This window comes from Neovison vison, chromosome 12, assembly GCF_020171115.1.
Source record: "Neovison vison isolate M4711 chromosome 12, ASM_NN_V1, whole genome shotgun sequence".
Lineage (NCBI taxonomy): Eukaryota > Metazoa > Chordata > Mammalia > Carnivora > Mustelidae > Neogale > Neogale vison.
The window spans coordinates 79,235,882-79,256,710 of record NC_058102.1 but is presented as its reverse complement, the minus strand read 5'-3'; the positions used below and the strand labels follow the sequence as shown (position 1 = coordinate 79,256,710).

Below are 20,829 nucleotides of genomic sequence, written 5' to 3'. Positions count from 1 at the left end.
GATCTCTTACGGCAGTCATTACAACCGACACAGCACTTCAGGAGACATAAACAGAGGCATTTGATAACCACAACTAAACCAACTCCCCTCCCAAACTGCTCATTTTAAATGTAATACTTGTATATTTTAAAACTACATACACACCATTTTTATAAAGGTGGAGAAATGAGAGAAACTGTATTTTAAAACATGGTTTCATAAGTGACTATAAATATCCACTAGTAGGGCACTAATTATATACACTGATGGAAAATGGATATATTGAACAGGGTACACGGTAGGCCACTATTTGTATTTAAAGAAAAAATATGGAAACACACATACCAACTCTTATCTCTATTCATCAGGATCAATCATGATCCCAATATATGTATGTATATACATACAAAGTATGTAGTAGATACACATAAATACTACATATAAACTGCATATATACATACATATGTGGTTTCATTACCTATATGCTGGAGAAAGAAACTGAGCAGCTAAGAATTATGAAGGAAACTTGTTTTTCACTGCATAATCTCTTGTGTCCTTTGAAATTCATGTTTATATATGTTACTACTAACAGCCTTAATGAATTGGCTGGAGAGTATTCAACATAAACCAAATCAAATCACATGTTTTGAGACATGATCATAACTTTAATTCCTAACTAAATCATTATTATTGTCAGTACAATCAACTGTTCTGAAAAAGACTTTCATAAATATTTGTTATCGGTGATATTTACAGTGTTAGAACTGTCAAAACTCATCCAACTGATTATTATTATGCATTTTATTGCATTTTAATTATACATCAATTAAAAATATGTAAGATAAAATTTCTTCAGTTTACATAAAGCTAAGGTGGTAATAGTTCTCAAGCTTTCAGCGTATTAAAAAACTGCAGAAGAACTACGAAAAAACAACTACCTCCTTCTAACTCCTTACTTCAATTATGGTCCACAGACTAGGACAATCACTATCACCAAGGAGCATGTTAGAAATTCTCATCTCAAGCCCCATCCCAGATCTACAGAGTCAGAAAATGTACTTTAACAAGATCCACAAATGATTTCTGTGCATATTAAAACTTGAGAAGCTCTGATAACCTATTTACCAGAGAAGTCATGGTAGAAATCCAAGAAGCTCTACGTTTAAAAAACCCCACAGGTGTATAACGAAGGTAGAGAGAGAACACAATGTAACTACTGTGCTTTGAGGGGGAAGAGATGGAAATTTCTTTTTTCAAGACTATTAGTTTGCATAGCAAGAGATCCTAACAAACAGCAGTTACTTACCTTCTTCAGTCTGTTTCATTAGGTAACTGCTTCTCTTCTACTTATGTCTGTGGGGGCATTTTAGCCACCTTGACGTTCACAGTGTACAATGTACTAGGCAGAGCCTAAACATGCATATTATATACATCTACTCCATCCCAGATCTACTCAGATTATTTAATGCCATCTGAAGAAAGCAGATGGATAGAAAACTCTAATCTAGATCTTGCCCTTGGGGAATTACAAGAGATTTTAAAATATCATTAGATGCCAGATGTCCAAAAAAAAGAAGTTCTCAGTGAAAGGCTACGTTTAAGCACAATTTTAACAAAGCATGAGGTTAAATATGAAAAGGGTTCCAAATGGTCAAAGTAAATATTATCTTATCCCCAGAGGTGCAATAAAGCGAAGAAGGGTTATGTAGTAATACAGATGTCAATTTGTGTGGTTTGTTCAAAGTGACAGTTTATTAAAAGATTCCACACTGACAAAATAGCAAGTAGTGAGATTTGCTTTCAGTCAGATAATTTAGTAATAGAGGTATGTGAGGACTTTTGAGATATTACAATCAAGGGGTTAATGCTGAACACCTGAGACAGATTATGAATCACCTATACTTTTACAGGCTGGCTAGGTAGGTATTACTTATAATGACAGGAGAAATTCTGAAATCTCCCTCTCTAAGCTAAGAACCTTGAAAAATATTCTGGTAAGTGAAAGTAAAAGTGGCCCAAACTGGGTAACTCCGGGGAAATGAAGGTAAAAGAAGATATACCATAGGATCTAAAATATAAGGAGGCTAGGGACGCCTGGGTGGCGCAGTTGGTTGGACGACTGCCTTCGGCTCAGGGCGTGATCCTGGAGTCCTGGGATCGAGTCCCACATCAGGCTCCCAGCTCCATGGGGAGTCTGCTTCGCTCTCTGACCTTCTCCTCGCTCATGCTCTCTCTCACACTCTCTCTCTCTCAAATAAATAAATAAAATCTTTAAAAAAAAAAAATATAAGGAGGCTAAATGTGCTGTGGCAATAGAATAGATCATCTCCACTAAAGGATATTTATGTACAAGTGAGCAGGATGATTCAAATGATCTCTAGCAACACAAAGAGACTCAACCTGATGTCTTCTGGCTCAAGGAATGTAGACTGTGGTTCTCTGCCATATTTGACTATAACATGGGGAGCTTTTTCAAAAAAGCATCTACATTTCCAACCCTATCAAAATTCTTATATGCACAGGGATGAGATGGTAATAATGTGGCAAAAAACATGAATTTGCCCTCTCACTGAAGTGATTCAGATACAAACTACCTCCATATGTATGCCCTTAAACATCAAATAGCCACTTTGTGGGTTAATTTTAATGAATTAAACCAAATTTTGGCCTAGAGAGATTAAATTTATTTTACATTGCAATACTGCTACAAGTTAATGATTTCCTCATGATTCAAGGGCTTAAGAATATAGAAACCCTAAAAAAATTATATGTTATATTTTAAGATATCTGAACATACTGCAGTTGATAGAAAAAGCAGCTTGGGCATTACACCAATATTTACATTTCTATATTATTCTAAGCTTGAATTGTTGATTGTTGTCCTCATCTACATGGGCTTTTTTAGGTTCTTCTTCTTCTTTTTTTTTTTTTTTTAAATCATGGAGTATTTCAAGCATGTGGAAAAATATAAAGAATAATTACTGGACAGCTGTGTAACTACCATCTGGCTTTCTCAAGCCTTTACATTATTCCTATCCATTTGGCATTTAATTTCTAAAAATAAAATGTGCAAAAGTTAAAAACAGAGAAAATCTCCTTAATAACTTTTCATTTTCAAAAGTCACTGTAACTTTTAGACACAAATTTATATAATAATTATATGTGATTATTTACTAGCTTTCTAACATCTTCGGGATTTTCAATTTGATTTTCTTGTCAATATATGAAAACCAAAGTGCTCCTTTTTTTTAAATTTTGTTTTTCAAGATTTTATTTATTTATTTGACAGAGAGAGAGATCACAAGTAGGCCGAGAGGCAGATAGAGAGGAAGGGAAGCAGACTCCCTACTGAGCAGAGAGCCCAATGCAAGGCTTGATCTCAGGACCCAGGGATCATGACCTGAGCTTAACTCACTAAGCCACCCAGGCACCCCTAAAGTGCTCTTTTAAAAAGAGAATATGGTAACATTATTTAGTACGATAATTTATTTTTAACACTTAAGATTAACATTATTAACTTATCTATTTTATAACACTTCTAAGAACTGTCTTTACTTCTTTAGTCATATCAGAATACAGAAATTTCCTTTTAGATTTATTTTTCCTTCTTTAGGTCATTTGTCTTTGCTATAATAATCTCAATATTCTTTAGTATCAGATTTTTCACGTGTTTTTGAACAATGGAAAAATGAAAACAGAAATCTAGGCATACTTATAGGTCAAACATGTATGGATGTCTATAGAGTACTACAAAAAATTAATTCCATACTAAATAATTTTATATGTATCCTGCTAGGCTGTACACATCTGACTGGCAGATCTTTTTAAGATCAAAGAAATCAACTATGAATAATAACAAGAAGAGATAGAATTATTAATAAATGAGAACAAAATTACCATACATTGCTATTTCAAATTTTCTACCGGTTATATTCTTCACATGGTCTTAGCCAAAAGGCCAAGAGGCAATACCAGTTATATTCTTAAAAGAGCCTCTCCTTTAAAGAACTGCTGTTTAGGTAGAAAAGCAAATATTAAATCATTCATTCAATAAACACTTCCCTAACACTTACTACAAAGTGCTGGGCTTAGGCACCATGTTAGGTGGTTAGGTTAAGATGCAGTCTCTAACTGAGAGTGACTCAGAGGCTATTCAGAGGTCACTTACAAGTTTATGACTCCACTCAACAGCTATAGAAAATACTTCCTTTGAGTCTACTACATGCCAATCACTATATAAGCTAATGGAGATAAAGTAATAAAGCATAGTCACTGCTCTCATGAAGCTTCCATTATGATGAGGGGGGACAAACAAGCAAATAAAAACATATGTCAAGTGGTTAAAAAAAAAAAAAGCACCACCAAGAAAAGTAAGTCAGAGTAAAAGGACAAAAGGGCAGTATTTCTACATAGGATAATGATATTCATATGGATGTTGAAGATACACTGAAGGAGCAAACCTTTTATTTATGCTGTCAATTAACTGGTAATTTGTAAGGCACCAATCACCTTCATATCACAAATTAAACAGGATTTTCTCACTCTTCATTTTCCTTCTGTTCTTCCAGGCATCTGACACTGCTCACCACCACCAGTCTGAAATTCTACTGGCTTACATAACAAATCTCCTATCCAGATTCTTATCCTTTGCCACTGGGGTGGCATCAATATGAATTGTACAATCACAATAAGGATTTAATTAAGATGATCTCCTATCCAACTACAGAAAATAGGTTTTAGCTGATGTGAAATTGGAAAGCACCCTGAGAAAAGACTTAACTTTATTCTTAATTTCCAATAGGTTTTAGAAGACTATATAACAATAGGACATCTACTCAAAGCACTGGAGAGTAACCATCAAAAACATCTGTACACAATGAGTAACGTACAGAATTGCTGAATCACTATACTGTATATCTGAAACTAATATTACACTGTATGTTAACTATACTGGGGGAAAAACACACTTGTACTGCATGTTACATGTTATAAAACCTTGTCAAATTTTATTGACTTCATTTAATCCTCTAAAGTGATAATACACTATGAGGCAGATAATATTTACACATTAAAACATTTTTAAATTTTGCTAAGCATAATGAGTCCATGTAACAATTTAAAAGAAAATGGTTTTAAATCTCAATAGGTAAGACAAAGTCTCTAAGCTTATTTCATTGAAAAAATATATTTCACACTACAGTAAAATACAGCTAGATAGTTCTGACCTATAAATATTCTTTAAGCAACCCATTTAATTAAAAACAAGATTCTAACTTTACAGAATGACACCATTAAATCTATGTACTTATCCTTCACTTTTTCTTCAATATTTGAAAAATGCATAAAAGTAAAATGAAAAATATAAATATCTGTAATCCCAATATTCTAAAATAACATCTGCTAATATTTTGGTATATTTAAAATTTCTTTCAGCCCATTCTTATTGATTTTAATAGTTTAAAATTGCTTCATACTAGCAAGCATATTGATATTCTCTAAATAGAGTTTGTTTTTTATTGAAAAAATAAAAAAGTAAACAGGAATAGGAGACCAAACTGATCAATATTACTGTGAAACTGAATCAAACAATTTTTAGTTTCTTACATTCTAATTTCAGAATCATGCATGAAAAACAAAATGAAATACACGTATTCAATAAATACTCTAACTACCATGTGCAAAGTGATAGGAACAAAAGATTATGTACTTAAAGAAGATTAAATTCTCACCTGTTCAATCTCTTTGGTTTTTGATGCTATTGCTTTAGAGCGACTGGTTAGCTGACTGTCTTCAAATAATTCTATGCCATCTGTTGCATTTGACTCAGGCTCCTCTGGCTGGTCAATAAACAATGGTGCTGTGGATCCTGCCTTCAAAAAAAATTAGAAATCTTTAATTACATATAGCACTGAAGATGAATGCGTAGAGGCACTAATTGGTACAACATATCAAGAGAAAGTGCTAAATTCAACTGGCTTTAAGAAAACACTTTCAGGGACGCCTGGGTGGCTCAGTTGGTTAAGCAGCTGCCTTCGGCTCAGGTCATGATCCCAGCGTCCTGGGATCGAGTCCCACATCGGGCTCCTTGCTCGGCGGGGAACCTGCTTCTCCCTCTGTCTCTGCCTGCCATTCTATCTGCCTGCCTCGCTCTCGCTCCCTCTCTCTCTCTCTGACAAATAAATAAAAAAAAAAAAAAATCTTTAAAAAAAAAAAAGAAAAGAAAACACTTTCAACTTCGCCATGCATAATGAGCATATGTGAGGAGGGCCAAAGAGGAAATGACAGCTACTTTTAAAATTTTAGGTAAGACAAAGCATCTAAGCTTACTTCATTCCAAAAATTATATTTCACACTATATTAAGATACAGCTAGAAGGTTCTGTTCTATAACTATTCCTTAAGCAATCTATTTCAGAAACACTCAAGAGAAAAAGCCTAATTGGAAGAGATCGGCACCCATAAGCATATTAAAAAGGACATGGAAAAGGACTCTACTTTAGGAAGTTCAAAATACCTTGCTCCTACAGCATAAAAATTTATTGAAATCACTGAAAAGAAAAATCCCCAAAGCAATAATAATCACTTCTATTTCATAGCAATAATTCATTAAATACATAATCCCACAAAAAAGCTCACAGCTGACTACTATACTTTCCAATAACACTTTTGTAGAAAAGATAAAAACTTTAAAAAAGTGAGGGAAAACAATTATTTAACTATACTCATTTGTTTATTCAAAAATTTACTGTGGGGGTTCCTGGGTGGCTCAGTTGGTTATGCATCTGACTTCAGGATCCTGGGATGGGGGGGCGCCTGGGTGGCTCAGTGGGTTTAAAGCCTCTGCCTTTGGCTCAGGTCATGATCCCAGGGTCCTGGGATTGAGCCCCACAACGGGCTCGCTGCTCAGCAGGGAGCCTGCTTCCTCCTCTCTCTCTGCCTGCTTCTCTGACTACTTGTGATTTCCGTCAAATAAAGAAAGAAAAATCTTAAAAAAAAAAGGATCCTGGGATAGGGCGTCCACTTCTCCCTCCACCCCTGCCACTCCCCCAACTCGTGCTGTCTCTCTCTCTCAAATAAATAAAATCATTTAAAAAAATTTACTGTGTGACATTTACAGCAGCATTATCTATGATAGCCAAATTATGGAAACAGCCCAAGTGCACATCAACTAAGGGATAAGGAAGATGTGGTGTGTACACACACACACACACACACACAGGAAAATTACTCAGCCATCAAAAAAAATGAAGTATTGCCACACACAGTGACGTGAATGGAGCTGGAGTATATTATTCTAAGTGATGTAAGTCAGAAAAAAGACAAATGCCATATGATTTCATTCATATATGGAACTTAAAAAACAAAACAAACGAGCAAAGGAAAAACAAAAAAAAAGAAAAAATAAGAAAAAGATTCTTAACTATAGAGAATTGGTGGTTACCAGAGGGGAGGTAAGTGGAGGGATGTGTTAAACAGATGATGGAGATTAAAGAGGACATTTGTTGTGGTGAGGACCGGCTGATGCATGGAAGTACTGAATAACTATTTTGTACACCTGAAGCTAATATTACACTGTACGTTAACTAACTGGAATTTGAATAAAAATTTTAAAAAATTTATTGTGTGATAGAGATAGGAAGGTGACGGCATAGTAGGAGGACCCTAGGCTTGTCTCAACCCACAAATTCAACTAAGTAACTATCTTCCTAAATACTCCAGAAATCAACATGAAGACTGGCAGAATTTTACAACTAAAGGTAGAAAAGAGGCCATCCTGAAGAAAGTAGGAAGTGCAGAGACATGGCTTGAGAGAGAAAAAAACGGATGATGACTACTGCAATAGTGGAGAAGGGTGAGAGACAGACTAACACACAAGGGTGTGGCTGGAGAAAACGAATCCCGCATAGCAACTGGCTTGGAAGCAAGAGGGGATGAATTCCACTGAGTTCTTGCAACCAGTGGCCCCTAAAACCTGGAATTCTAAAGGTCAGTGGGCTTGGCTAAGGGAAAGCCCCCAGGCACTGGGGCTGGTCTTGGAGAGAAGGTGGGACAAACTGCCCTCATACATACAAAAAACAGTGATCTGAAGAGTGCCTGGGGCACAGAGTGAGGAGGTTATTCCTTCATCTTGGGAGTGTGTCCCAGAGAGGCAGTGTTCATGGAGAGAACCCTCCTGGAACAAAGGAACATGTAGTCACCATTTCCTTCTCCAGCCCCTCAGCATAAGCACAGAGCCACCTGTGGGAACCAGTGCAGTGCCAACTACTCCCTATTTAACTTGTTTACACCAAGGCCCAACCCCCCTTCCTCCAACAGACACACACTCTGGTAGAACTGCCCTTCCTAGTCACCCTGGCCTCAGTTCCAGCATGGTAGGCACCCTTGCCATTAGACTGGCCCAAACCCTTGCCTACATCCTGTCTCCAGACCCAGGAGTTTTGCACAGCCTCATCTCTGGCTACAGTGGTGACAGGTCTCATTTCACAAGCACACCAGAACACATCAGGTTAAAACACACCACGTTCAGGCCAGGAGCAAAACACCGCCCAACAGACAAAGACAGTCTCTCCAGAGGACTGGCTTGAAGGATAAGAGGCCAAGAAAAAACAATGGAGCACACACAGCACACACTGGAGAGACTCATGGAAGTGCCAGGCCCTAGGGAACAGGGGACATGACACAGCAGGTCACTACAAGACCTCTTCTTCATAAGGCCATTACCCTCAAGAACAGAATACACAGGTGACTTTCCTAAAACACAGCAAGAGACACAGAGACTCAGACAAAATGAGAAGACAGAGAAATCTGTCCCAAATAAAAGAACAGGACAAGGTCACAGCCAGAGATCTAAGCAAAACAGGTAGAAGTAACATGCCTGATGGACTATTTAAAGCAATGATCATAAGGATACTCACTGGTCTTGAGAAAAGAGTGGAAGACACCAGTAAGACCCTTAACATAGAGATGAAAAAAGAAAAAATCAGAGATGAAGAGTGCAATAAGCAAGATATGATCGATAAAATGATAGCAGGCTGGAAGAGGCAGAGGAATGAATTAATGAGGTAGAAGATAGAATAATGGAAAGTAAGCAGATGAACAAAAGAGGGAAAGAAGAATTATGCAAAAAAGAGACTTAGGGAACTCAGTGACTCCACCAAACATAAAAACATTCACAATATAGGAGTCCCAGAAAAAGGAGAGAGAGAAAGAGAGAAAAGGGGGCAGAAAATTTATTTGAAAGCTAATAGCTGGAAACTTCCCCTAATGTGTAGAAGGAAACAGATATTTAGATCCAAGAGGCACAGACAAAGCCCAACAAAATCAGCAAAAGCAGATCCACACCAAGATATGTTATAACAAAAGTGGCAAAATGTACCAATGAAGAAAAAATTTTTAAAAGCAGCAAGACAACACAAGACAGTTACATACAAGGGAAACCCCATAAGGCTACCAGGGGATTTTTCAGCAGAAACTTTCCAAGCTAGAAAAAAGTGGCATGCTATACACAAAGTGCTGAACAAGACAAATCCAGAGCCAAGAATACTCTATCCAGCAAGACTATCATTCAGAAAAGAGGGAGAGATAAAGAATTTCCCAGACAAACGAAAACTAAAGGAGTTCATGACTACTAAACCAGCCCTGAATGAAATTTTAAAGGGAACTCTTTAAGTGGAAAGGAAGACCAAAAGTGAAAGTATGAAGGAAGGAAACAGAAAAGCACTAAAAATGAGTATTTTTGTTAAAATATCAATCAAGAAACACAAAGTAAAAGAATGTAAAATATGACAACACATGAGGAGGAGTAAAGAATGGGTTCAAACTTAAACAACCATTGGCTTAATACAGACTGCTATATGAAGAAGATGTTATATTCAAACCTAATGATTCCAACAAAAAGCACTAATAAATATGCAAAGTATAAAGAGAAAAAATTCACATATATCATTAAAGAAAACCATCAAAACTATGAGAGAGAAAGAAAAGGCTCAGAGAAAATCTTCAGAAACAACCACAAAACAGGTAATAAAATGGCAATAAATACATATCTATCAGTGATTACTTTGAGTGTAAATGGAATGTAAATCAACAGACACAGGGTGACAGAATGGATAAGAAGACTCATTTATATGACTCATTTATATGATGCTTACAAGAGACTCACTTTAGACCTAAATACACTCATAGATGGAAAGTAAAGGAATGGAGAAACATTTATCAGGCAAATGGATGTCAAAAGAGTATTTATATCAGCCCAGATAGACTTTAAAACAAAGACTGTAACAAAAGACTAAAGATGATATGATGATACTACACAATTATAAAGGAGACAATCCAACAAGAAGATATAACACTTCTAAATATTTATGCACCCAACATGGGAGCACCCAAATACATAAAATAGTTAATAATGAACATAAAGGAACTAATCAATAATAATACCATAACAGTAAAAGATTTTAATACCCTACCCACATCAGTAGACAGATTATTTTAATACCCTACCCACATCAGTAGACAGAGAAAATCAACAAGGAAACAATGGCTTTGAATGACACACTGGACGACATGGATTTAATAGATATATTTAGAACATTCCAACCTAAAAGAGCAGAATACATATTCTTTTCACGTGCACTTGGAACATTCTCCAGAACAGAGAACATACAAAAGAAGGTCACAAAAGAAGCCTCAACAAACTCAAAAGAATAAAGTCATACCATGCATCTATTTGGACTATAATGTTACAAAACTAGAAGTCAACCACAAGAAAAAAATCTGGAAAGAACAAAAATACATGGAGGTTAAATAATATGCTACTAAACAATGACTGGGTCAAGCCAGAAATAAATTAAAAAGTACACAGAAACAAATGAAAATGAAAACACAATGGTTCAAAAGCTTCCGGATGCAGCAAAAGGGGTTCGAAGAGGGAAGTATATAACAATACAGGCCTACCTCACGAATCAAGAAAGATCTCAAATAAACAACTTAACTTTACATCTAAAGAAGCTAGAAAAAGAAAAACAAACAAAACCTAAAATCAGCAGAAAGAAAGAAGTAATATTCTAGCAGAAAAAAATGATACAGAAACTAAAGAAGCAATAGAACAATGAAACCAGCTATTTTTCTGAAAACAAAAAAATCACTGAAATTGATAAACCTCTTGCCAGACTTATCAAGAAAAGGGCTCAAATACATAAAAGTCACAAATGAGAGAAGAGAAATAACAAACAACACAGAAACACAAACAATTACAAGAGATTATTGTAAAAAAGTGTATGCCAACAAATTAAGACAACCTAGAAGAAATGGATAAATTCCTAGAATCATAGAACCTACCAAAACTGAAAAAGCAGGAAAAGAAAAAATTTGAACAGACCGCTTACCAGCAAAGAAATGGACTCCATAAACAAAAAACTCCCAAAAAACAGAAGTCTGGGACTGGATGACTTCACAGGTGAATTCTACTGAACATTTAAAAGAAGAGTTAATACCCACTCTTCTCAAACTATTCCAAAAACACACAAGAGAAAAAAAAATTTCCAAATTCATTTCTAGGAGGCCAGCATTACCCTGATATCAAAACCAGATAAAGACACCAAAAAAAAAAAGAGAGAGAGAGAGAAATACAGGCCAGTATCTCTCATGAACATAGATGCAAAAAATCCTCAGCAAAATACTAGCACACCAAATCCAACAATATGGTTTTAAAATTTTATTTATTTATTTGAGAGAGATCACAAGCAGGCAGAGAGGCAAACAGAGAGAGAGAGAGTTTTTCACAAATCTGAATTATAAGTTTTAAGGGATCTAATTAAACTGAAAACCTGACTCACTTAAGAAAGAAGGGGTTAGAAATCAGGGAAGATGTCACCATAGGAAGCATCAGAAATCTGTCTCCCAGTGTAAATAACAACTGCACTGGCAAACTTGAACTGATGTAACTATTTTGGAACTCTGGACTTTTCCTGAAGGCTTGTAACTTCCAGCAGACAACATAGATGGTAAACTGAGGTTTACTTCAGCTCTCAGCACAATACAACTACCCATCCCCATTCTCAGCCACTTGGTAGGAAGGTACCTATGTTCCTTGAAGCAGCTTGCACATAGCTTACAGGAGCCAGGCTAGGCAAAAAGGAGCCCATTTAAAATATCCAGAGTCTGTGCTCTGATCACTGACTGTTGCTTGTGATCAGAAAAGGGTGGATAGCCATTGTTGTTATATCTCTTACTATTATTGCAAACCCCTCTCATTATAGCCAAAGTGACTCCTGGGAATTAAGGGACTGGTACCGTTTTTCCTTTATTTTTCACTTCTTTCCCTTTTTGAAAGCTAGATGTTAATATTAGAACATTAAAAAAAACAAAAACAAAACAAAACAAAAAACCTGCTTATATGGGTAAAGTTAAAAAGTGACTATGCATTCCAAGACTCAAAAAAGTCCTGAGAAGACCTTCAATTTACACCCAATTTACGCCAGCACACAGACACCATACAATAATATAAAAGCTGGGGGCGGGGGCAGGGAGAAATCTCGTTTCCAGAATTACCAGTTATTAAGTTCAAATGCACAGTGTTCAACAAAAAAATCACAAGGCATAAAAGAAACAGGAAAGTAAGACCCCTTGAAGGAAAAAAAATAAACCAATATAAACTGTCTCTGAAAAATACCTAATGGTAGGTCTGTCAGAAAAAACTTTAATTTAAAATTACTGTCTCAAATTGCCCAAAGAATTAAAGAATGATGTGAAAAAAAGCCAAGAAAATGATATGTGAACAAAATAAAATACAAATGAAGAGACAGAAAACCTAAAAAGAAACCACAAATAAATTACAAAGCCGGGGAACCTGGGTGGCTCAGTCGTTAAGCATCTGCCTTCAGCTCAGGTCATGATCCCAGGCTCCTGGGATCCAGCCCCACATCGGGCTCCCTGCCCTGCAGGAAGTCTGTTTCTCCCTCTCCCACTCCCTCTGCTTGTGTTCCCTCTCTCACTGTGTCTCTCTGTCGAATAAATAAATAAATAAAATCTTTAAAAATAAATAAAATAAATTACAAAGCTGAAAAGTGTAATAACTGAAATGAAAATTTTGCTAAAGGGATCCAAAGGCAGAATTGAGTAGACAAAAGAAAGAATCAGTGAATTTGAAGACAGAAACACAAAAATTATAGAGTCTGAGAAAAAAAAAGATTGAAGAAAAGTGAACAGCCTAAAGAATCTGTTGGGACACCAGCAAGTGGGTCAACATACGCATTGTGGGAGATCTAGAAGAGAGAAAGCAGCAAAAAATATTTGAATAAATAATAGTTTTAAACTTTCCAAATTTGATGAAGACTTGAATATCAACATCTAAGAAGCTCAACAAAACCTAAGTAAGGGACGCCTGGGTGGCTCAGTTGGTTAAGCAGCTGCCTTCGGCTCAGGTCATTATCCCAGCGTCCTGGGATCAAGTCCCACATCAGGCTCCTTGCTCGGCAGGGAGCCTGCTTCTCCCTCTGCCTGCCATTCTATCTGCCTGTGCTCGCTCTCTCCCCCCTTCTCTCTCTGATAAATAAATAAAATCTTAAAAAAAAAAAACAAAACAAAACACCTAAGTAAGATGAACTCCGAGAGGCTCACACGAAAATACATTACAATCAAATTTTCAAAAGACAAAGTAAAAGAGAATACTGAAAGCAGTGAAAAGCAAACATCATATGCAAGGGAAATTCATGAAGATTAGCAGATTTCTCATCAGAAACTCTGGAGGCAAGATTACAGTAGACCCATAATCAAAGTATGGTTGACTCTGAACAACACGGTAAAGGGCGGGGGCAACCACCCACACAATCAAGTCCCTGTATAATTTTTGACTCTCCAAAATCTTAATAGCCTAATATTAATCAGATGCCTTAATGATAACACAATCACTATATATTTTGTATGCTATATATATTATATATTGCATTCTTAAAATATCTAACCTTTTCATAATTTGGGGGGTATTTATATGCTACACAGTTTGTGAGTCTTTTTAAATTGTTGCAAATCTCCAAAAAATTTTCCAACACATTTACTGAAAAATATCGACATATAAGTGGACCTATACAGTTCAAACGTCAACCGTAATAAAAGAAAAACTATCAACCAAGAATCCTATATCCAGGAAAATTGTCCTTCAGAAATGAGGGAAAAATTAAGACATTCTCAGATTAACAAAACCTGAGGGAAGTTATGGCTACTAAATCTGCCCTGCAATAAATGCTCAAGGGGATCCTACAAGGATACTACACAGTAATTCAAAGACTTCTGGAGAAATAAAGACCTCTATAAAAATAATTACATAGGCAATAATAAAACTAGTATTATTGTACCAATGCTCTGCAACTGCACTTTTTTTTTCTTTTGTTTTCTACACTGGATTTAAGAGACTAATAAATTTAAAGAACACTATTAGTGTAAAGGCTAACAGTACTGCAGCAGCCTGGGTGGCTCACTCATTAAGCTTCCAACTCTTGATCTCAGCTAAGGTCTTGATCTCAGAGTCATGAAGTTCAAGCCCTGCACTGGGCTCTATGGTGGGTGTGGAGCCCACTTAAAAAAAAAACGAAAAAGAAAAAGCTAGTATTACTATAACTCCAAATTTTGTTTTCTAGATAACTCAAGAGACTACTGCATTTAAAAGAATTATTAGTTTATGTTTTGGGGCACATAATGTATAAAAAGATATAATTTTGTGACATCAAAAACTAAAAGGGGTAGAGATGGAATTGTAGAGGAGCAGAGTTTTTGTGTATTATTGAATTTAGACTGATATAAATACAAATTAGCGTATAACTTTAGGATATAATGTAATCCTTGTAGTAACCACAAAAATAATACGCATGGAACATGTACAAAAAGAAATTAAGAAAGAATCTAACATTTCACTACCCGTCCCCCACAAAATCAATTAAACAAAAGAATATAAGAATGCAGGAAATGAGGGACAATTTGAATGCAGGAAATGAGGGACAATTACATGGCATGTAAAAAACAAATAGCCCAATGATAGAAGCCCTTCTTCTCAGTAATTAATTAAGTTTTAATGGATTAAACCCTCCAATCAAAGGACAAAGATTGGCAGAACGGATAAAAACACATGACCCAACAATATACTGTCTACAAGAGACTTACTCCAGACTCAGAGACACAACATGTTGAAAGTAAAAGGATGGAAAAAGATATTCCATGCAAATAGTAACTTAAAAAAAAGTAGGTGTGGCTATACCAGTATCAGTCAAAACAGACTTTAAATCAAAAAATGTTACAAGAGACAAGGTATTATATATTAATAAAAGGTTCAATGCAGCAAGAAGATTTAACAATTACAAGTATCTAATGACCTAATGACACAGCATCAAAATATATGAAGTAAAAAATGCCAGAACTTAAAGGAGAAATAATAGTTATACAGTAACAGTTGAAGACTTCAGTCCCCTTGTCACAATAATGGAAAGAAAAATCAGATAAAAGTAAGGAAACAGAGGACTTAAACAAGACAATCCACAAAGTAGATCTAACAGACAAACGTCACGCTATCCAACAAAAACAGAATATATTCTCAAGTGCATGAGACAATATTTCAACAGACTTAAGTGTTAGGCCATATATAAAATGTCAATAAATTTAAAAAACTAAACTGGAAAATTCATAAAATTGTGGAAATTGAACAACACAATTTTAAACAAGCAATAAGCCAAAGAAGAAATCACATGAAAAGTAGGAAAATACTTAGAGACAAAGAAAGTGAAAACACAATGTATAAAAACTTAGGAGAAGCAGCAAACCAGTGCTAAGAGGGAAATTAATGGCTATAAACACTTATATTAAAAAAAACAAGAACAAACTCAAATCAATAACCTAACTTCACAACTTAAGGAACTAGAAAAAACAGAACGAAACCCAAAGCTAGCGGAAGGAAAGAAATAAAGATTAGAGCATAGGTAAATGAAATAAATAGAAAACGAGAAAAAAATCATGGGGCACCTGGGAGGCTCAGTTGTTAAGTGTCTGTCTTCTAAGCCTCTGCCTTCAGCTCAGGTCATGATCCCAGGGTCCTGGTTGGGATCGAGCCCCGTATTGGGCTCCCTGCTCGGCAGAAAGCCTGCTTCTCCCCCTGCCACTCCCCCTGCTTCTGTTCCCTCTCTTGCTGTGTCCCTCTCTGTCAAATAAATAAATAAAATCTTAAAAAAAAAAAAAGAAAGAAAGAAAAGAAAAGAAAAAAAAAATCAAAGAAATGAAAAGCTGGTTCTTCGAAAAGATCATGATTGACAAACCTTTAGCTGGAAGGACCAAGGGAAAAAAAAAGAGAAGACTCAAATTACTAAAATCAAAAATGAAAGTGTGAACATTACTACCAACTGTAAAGAAATAAGGATTATTAAGAGAATATTAAGAACAACTGCATGCTGACTAACAGGATAAATAAAATGGACAATTCCTAGAAATACAAAACCTACCAAGACTAAGTCAAGAAGAAATAGAAAATCTAAATAGACTTGTAACTTCTAAGGAAATTGACATCAGTAATCAAAAATCTCCCAACAGGGTGCCTGGGTGGCTCAGTGGGTTAAGCCTCTGCCTTCGGCTCGGGTCATGACCCCAGGATCCAGGGATGGAGGCCCGCATCGGGCTCTCTGCTCAGCAGGGAGTCTGCTTCTCCCTCTCTCTGCCTGCCTCTCTGCATACTTGTGATCTCTCTCTCTATTTCAAATAAATAAATAAAATCTTTAAAAAAAAAAAAAATCTCCCAACAAAGAAAAGCCATGAATCTAATGGCTTCACTGATAATAAGCTCTACCAAAAATTTAAAGAACTAATATCAAGCCTTTTAAAACTCTTCCAAAAAAACTGAAGAGGAAGGAACACTTCCTAATTCATTCTAAGGGGACATTATTACCTCGAAACCAAAGCCAGCCAAAGACATTACAACAAAAGCTACATAGTCTGATATCCCTTAGGAACACTGACGCCAAAAATCTCAACAAAACACTAGCAAAAAGCGTTCAGCAGCATATTAAAAGGATTATGCATCATGCGCAAGTGGGATTTATTCCTGAAATGCAAGGGATAGTTCAACACAGGAAAACTGATCAATGTAATACTCTACATCAACAGAATGATGGGGAAAAATCTACACAATCACCTGAATTCATATGGAAGAAGCATTTGACAAAATTTAACACCCTTTCATGATGATATTCAACAAACTAGGACTAGAAGTAAACTGCATAATAAAAGCCATATATGAAAAACCCACAGCTAGCCTCATACTCAATACTGAAACACTGATCTTTCTTTAAGATTAGGGACAAGGCAAGGATCCCTGCTTTCACCACTTCTATGCAAAACAGTACTGGGAGTTTTAGTCAGAACAGTTAGGGAAGGAGTGGAGAGAGGAGAAGGGGTATGCAAATTAGAAAGGAATAATAAAATTCTCTTTTTGCAGATATGACCTTATATGTAGAAAACCCTAAAGATTACACACACACACACACACACACACACAATATAAATGAATTCAGCAAAGTAGCAAGATACAAACTCAACAGGTAAAAATTAACTGCATTTCTGTAGATGAACAACAAAATAATTTAAAAAGTAAATCACAGAAGAATTCCTCTTACGAGAGCATCAAAAAGGACAAAATTTAGGAGTTAACCAAGGAGATGAAAAATTTGTATAATGAAAACTATAAAAACACTGCTGAAATAAAACATAAATGAAAACACATCCCATGTGCACACACTGCAAAAACTTAATATTATTAAAATGTCAATAATACCCAAAGCAATCTACATTTTCAAGGCACTCCCTACCAAAATACCAATGCCATTTTTTACAGAAATAAGGAAAAAAAAACCCTCTACTAAAATTCATAAGGAATCTGAAGGGACCCAGGACACCTAAAATAAGCCTTGAAAAAGAGCAAAAGCAGAAGACCTACACTTTCTGATTTCAAATCTTACCACCAAGCTACTTTAATCAAATCAGTGTAATACTGGAATAAAGACAAACATATAAACCACTGGAATAGAAAAGAGCCCAGAAGTCACATACATGTTAAATGTTTTTTAACAAGGATGCCAAGACCATACAATGGGAAAACTACACCCCTTTCAACAGATGATACTGAAAAACTGGATATCAACATGCAAAAGAATGAAGCTGGACCCTATCCTAATACCATATATAAAAATTAACTCATAATGGAACAAGGACCTAAATGTAGGACCTAAAATAATAAAACTCTTAGAAGAAAACACAGGACAAAAGCTTCGTGACTTTAGACTGGCCACTGATTTCTTCTTCAAGACATCAAAGGTACAGGTAACAAAAGAAAAAATAGAAAAACTGGACTTAATGATTAAGCTTAATGCTTATCAAATAGCACTATTAACAGAGTAAGAAGGTAGCCCACAGAATGGGAGAAATATTTGCAAATCATATATCTGATAAGGGATTAGGTATAGAATATACAGAAAACTTCTAAAACTCAACCTCAAGGAAACAAAAAAAATAACCTAGATGTCCATCAACAGATGAATGGATCAAGAAGATGTGGTATATATACACAATGGAATACTATGCAGCCATCAAAAGAAACGAAATCTTGCCATTTGCGACAACATGGATGGAACTAGAGCGTATCATGCTTAGCGAAATAAGTCAAGCAGAGAAAGACAACTATCATATGATCTCCCTGATATGAGGAGGTGGTGATGCAACATGGGGGCTTAGGTGGGTAGGAGAAGAATCCATGAAGCAAGATGGGATAGGGAGGGAGACAAACCATAAGTGACTCTTAATCTCACGAAACAAACTGTGGGTTGCTGGGGGGAGGGGGGTTGGGAGAAGGGGGGTAGGGTTATGGACATTGGGGAGGGTATGTGCTTTTGGTAGGGTTATGGACATTGGGGAGATGAACCATGAGAGACTATGGACTCTGAAAAACAATCTGAGGGGTTTGAAGTGGCGGGTGGGTGGGAGGTTGGGGTACCAGGTGGTGGGTATTATAGAGGGCACAGCTTGCATGGAGCACTGGGTGTGGTGAAAAAATAATGAATACTGTTTTTCTGAAAATAAATAAATTGGGAAAAAAAATAAATAAACAGCCAAACTAAAAAAAAAAAAAAAAATGGAGAAAGAAAGAGAAAAAAAAATAAGCAATAGACTTAAATACACATTTCTTCAAAGAAGATATATGGATGACCATTAAGCACAAGGGAAAACAACACTAGTCATTAGTGAAATGCAAATCAAAGCTATAATGAGATACGACCTCACACCCATCAGGGTGGCTACTAGCCAAAACCCAGAAAACTGTAAGTGATGGTGAGGATGTGGAGCAATTAGAAACTCTTGCGTACTGTTGGTGGGAATATAAAATAGTACAGTTATTGTGGAAGACAGTATGGAAGTTCCTTAAAAAATTAAAAATACAATTACCAGATGATCCAGGAATTCCACTTTTTTTTTTTTTAAGATTTTTTTTTTTTTGGACAGGCAGATCACAAGTAGGCAGAGAGGCAGGCAGAGAGAGAGAGAGGAGGAGGAGGAGACAGGCTCCCTGCTGGGCAGAGAGCCCAATGCAGAACTTGATCCCAGGACCCTAAGATTATGACCTGAGCTGAAGGCAGAGGCTTTAACCACTGAGCCACCCAGGCGCCCCCAGGAATTCCACTTCTGAATACATATTCAAAAGAACTGAAAGCAGGGTCTCAAAGATATTTGGATATCCATGTTCATAGCAGCATTATTCACAACAGCTAAGTGTAGAAGCAATCCAAGTATCTACTGACAGATGAATGGATAAGCAAAATGTGGTACATACACACAATGGAATATTACTGAGCTTCAATAAGGAAGGAAATTCTGTGATATGCTACAACATGGATGATCCTTGAGGACATTACACAAACTGAAAAAGCCAATCACAGACGATAAATACTTACAATTCCACTTATATGAGGTACTTAGAGTAGTCACAATCTTAATGTTAGGGAGAGATGGGGTGGCTGGGTGATGGACATTGGGGAGGGTATGTGCTATGGCAAGTGCTGTGAATTGTGTAAGACTGATGATTCACAGAACTGTGCCCCTGAGGCAAATAATACATTATGTGTTAATAAAAAAAATTTTTAATGGTAGAAAACATAATGGTGGTTGCCAGAGCTGGGAAGATCAACTGATAAATTGCTTTGGGGAGTTATCATTTAATGGGTACAGTTTCTGTTTTGCAAAGTGAAAAGAGTTATGAGAATGAATGGTGGGGAGATGGCTGTACACTAATGCTAATGTATTTAATACCACTAAACTATGCACTTAAAAATGGTTAAGATTGTAAACTTTATGTTAAAGGTATTCAAGATAGAAACCCCAGTATCAATATCATGCTTTTAATAGCAAGCAAACAACAATTAGTTTTGAATGATGTTAAGGAAGTTGGATTATTTATACTACCAGTTCTGACTAAATCCCAAGATCAAAATCTGCCACTAGATTCCATTTTAATAAGGCTAATGGGGGAAAAAAAAAAAAAGAACTGTTTAAGTTTAAAGTACACTGAAAATAGGAATTTCGGGTTTCATCATAATTCCAGGGCGACACACAAAAATTTAAAGTGATGAGGACAGAAAGCACATCAGAGCAGACATGTGTTTTTGGAAAATAAACAGCAAGAAGAGAAAAATAACTTGAACTGATACTAAAAGGGTTTATTAACAATTGAATTTAATTAAACTAATTAGACATATAGAATTAAGGATACTGTAGAGGGAAAACAAGACAAGTGCCTGAGATGCACTCAGTGTATATATAACAAGACAAG

The 20,829-nt window shown here is 36.0% G+C and overlaps 1 protein-coding gene across 6 annotated transcripts in view; it reads right to left on the bottom strand.

Moving 5' to 3' along the window:
• The window catches only part of PPHLN1 (periphilin 1), a 160,860-nt gene that overhangs the window by 45,985 nt on the left and 94,046 nt on the right, over positions 1-20,829 (bottom strand). For all 6 annotated transcript variants that reach the window (XM_044228674.1, XM_044228671.1, XM_044228673.1 and 3 more), the window contains one exon: positions 5,709-5,849. In XM_044228674.1, the coding sequence (XP_044084609.1) occupies positions 5,709-5,849 (141 nt within the window). The remainder of the gene's footprint in view (positions 1-5,708; positions 5,850-20,829) is intronic.